This window comes from Wasmannia auropunctata, unplaced genomic scaffold (genome assembly GCF_000956235.1).
Source record: "Wasmannia auropunctata unplaced genomic scaffold, wasmannia.A_1.0 LD334990.1, whole genome shotgun sequence".
Lineage (NCBI taxonomy): Eukaryota > Metazoa > Arthropoda > Insecta > Hymenoptera > Formicidae > Wasmannia > Wasmannia auropunctata.
Genome location: NW_012027900.1, coordinates 11212 through 13618, shown reverse-complemented (window position 1 = coordinate 13618; position 2407 = coordinate 11212). Strand labels below are relative to the sequence as shown.

General features: G+C 32.3%; 1 protein-coding gene across 1 annotated transcript in view; it reads left to right on the top strand.

The window, feature by feature from the left end:
* Positions 1–86: 86 nt before the first annotated feature.
* LOC105457853 overlaps positions 87–2407 on the top strand; it is a gene marked incomplete at its 3' end in the record, with an annotated part of 3802 nt that continues 1481 nt past the window's right edge. The window contains exons 1-4 of the mRNA XM_011702758.1: positions 87–330; positions 574–756; positions 956–2088; positions 2156–2318. Of these exons, the coding sequence (XP_011701060.1) occupies positions 264–330; positions 574–756; positions 956–2088; positions 2156–2318 (1546 nt within the window). The remainder of the gene's footprint in view (positions 331–573; positions 757–955; positions 2089–2155; positions 2319–2407) is intronic.

The window sequence follows — 2407 nt, the reverse complement described above, 5'->3', positions numbered from 1 at the left end:
TTGAACAAGGATAAAATAATACACGGGTGACGTTTCGCAACACAGTTAGAAGTGCTAGAGTCTCTTTTTCAATATGGGGATGCCAATACAAGTGACTACATCGTTTCATCTCGTTTTAACGTATGGTTGTGACTTGAAGGCGCTAACCGCTATACATGTATGAAAGTAAATAGGATATCTATATATTCGTGTTATCGTATTTTTGCAATTTGCTTTATTGTTGCTGTCTTTTCGGATAAAAATTGTGCTTTCCTGAACTTCAAATGGGGAAATATGCGAAGTATACTAAGCATTACCGTAAAGAATGGGAGAAAGAAAAAGACTTTAAAGGTAAATTATATACTTTACGCCTAGTAAATCTGTAAATGATGTATATAGTTTATTATTATTTATTGTTGAGGATGTTTTGATGTGTTGCTCTACCGGGCTGTGATGGATTTGCACTTTCAATCTCTCCTTGAGGTTATATGACGCCTTATTTATTGTTAATGTGAAAGCTAGCTAGGATACCGTTACAAAAATTCGTCTACTTATTTTTTGATGCAATAAAATTAACAACAGCAACTTTTAAAGGATGGTTGTGTCGTGCACCAGAGGCATTAATATTAGCTGGAAAAGGCGAAGCCTATTGTAAAATTTGCCAGTCAACTGTACGTGCCCATAAAACTGATTTACAAAAACATTTATTAACAAAAGCTCATCAAAGTAAAGCGACAGCATTGGACACTAAAATACAAAAGTCGCTAACAGTCTGTGGTAATAATATATTATTTTATTTTATTAGTTTTTATATAAAATTAAACTATTATAAATATTAAGTGCAAATAATATACATTATTATTAGTTTAAACAATATTTTTATAATTTTAAAATTTATTCTATAATAAATATTATGTATTAACTTATTCAGTAATAAATATTCTATAGAAACATATATTGTAAAATAACTTTATAGGTGTTCAAACTTCTAATACCAAAATGACTGAAATTAAGTTGTGCATGCACATGGCAGCTCACAACTCAATAAAAAACATAGATCATTTAAGTGAATTGTTAAAAGAGTGTGGAAAGGGCAGCGATTTAGAAAAACTGCGGCTGCATAGAACAAAAACTTCTAAGATAATATTGAAAGTCATATCGCCGGCCATGTTTAAAGAAATGATTGAAGATATTGGAAATGAGCCCTTTTCAATAATATTAGAAGAGTCTACTGATGTGTCTGACATTAAATACATGGCATATTGCATACGATATTTTAGTAAGAGACTAAATACATTTGTAGTGGATTTTCTCGGTTTCAGCGAAATATTTGAAGCCACTGCCGAAAAACTTTATGAACATTTTATGGAATTCATGTCTGAAACAGGACTGAACTACAAAAATATGATTGGCATAGGAACGGATGGTGCGAACAATCTTTGTGGCAAGAGTCACAGCTTGTATACGTTATTAAAAGAAAAGATTCCACATTTACAATTGATAAAATGCGTTTGCCATTCCTTAAATTTGTGTGCCTCCAACGCAAGCGACGAATTACCATGTAGAGTCGAATTTTTACTACGAGAAACGAGAACATGGTTCTCTCACAGTCCTCTTCGTCAAATGAGGTACAGCAAAATGTATCAATTAATTAATGCCGGAAAACAACCACCTAAACTGATTCAATTATCTTCGACGCGTTGGCTTGCTTGGAGTGAAGCTGTTTCTACAAATATTAAACAATGGCTGGAGCTGAAACAACACTTTCAATTGGCGTCAAAAACCCAAGACGATAAATGCTATACAGCAAGAACGCTTGCAAATATGTACGAAGACGACAGTAATTTACTATGTTTACTTTTTTTAGATGGAATTTTAAAAGACGTTACTAATTTAAATCTTGCATTTCAAAAAACAAATGCTGATATTACAAAATTATATGCTGACTTACACATGCTACTTATGTTGTTGGTAAGAAGAATTATAAAACCTTATTTGAAACATCAGAGAACGTCTTCTATACTGCATCAAGCAAACATAGATGATGTAGCGAGAGCTTTGGAAAAGGTGCATCAAGATTTTGAAAATGTCCTTCTTCCCCTAGAATCGGTAGATTTTGGACATTGATTTGAATCATATGCTGCAAAGAAGACTATTTCACAAACGTCTTTAAAAGTTGTCCAAGAAAGATGTGTGGCCTACGATTCGTCTTTGTAACGAACTTGTAAAAAGATTGCCATACAATCTCCCTACAGTGGAAAGTTTGCGTTACTTGACACCTGAAATGTGCCTAAATCAATTAAATACATCATATAGAAATTTACCATGGGAGCTAGCTGGTATATTTCATTCATAATGTTGAAATACAATCGATTATGCTATTTTAATTACTATACATCTATAAATTAAGTATATACATTATTGTTAA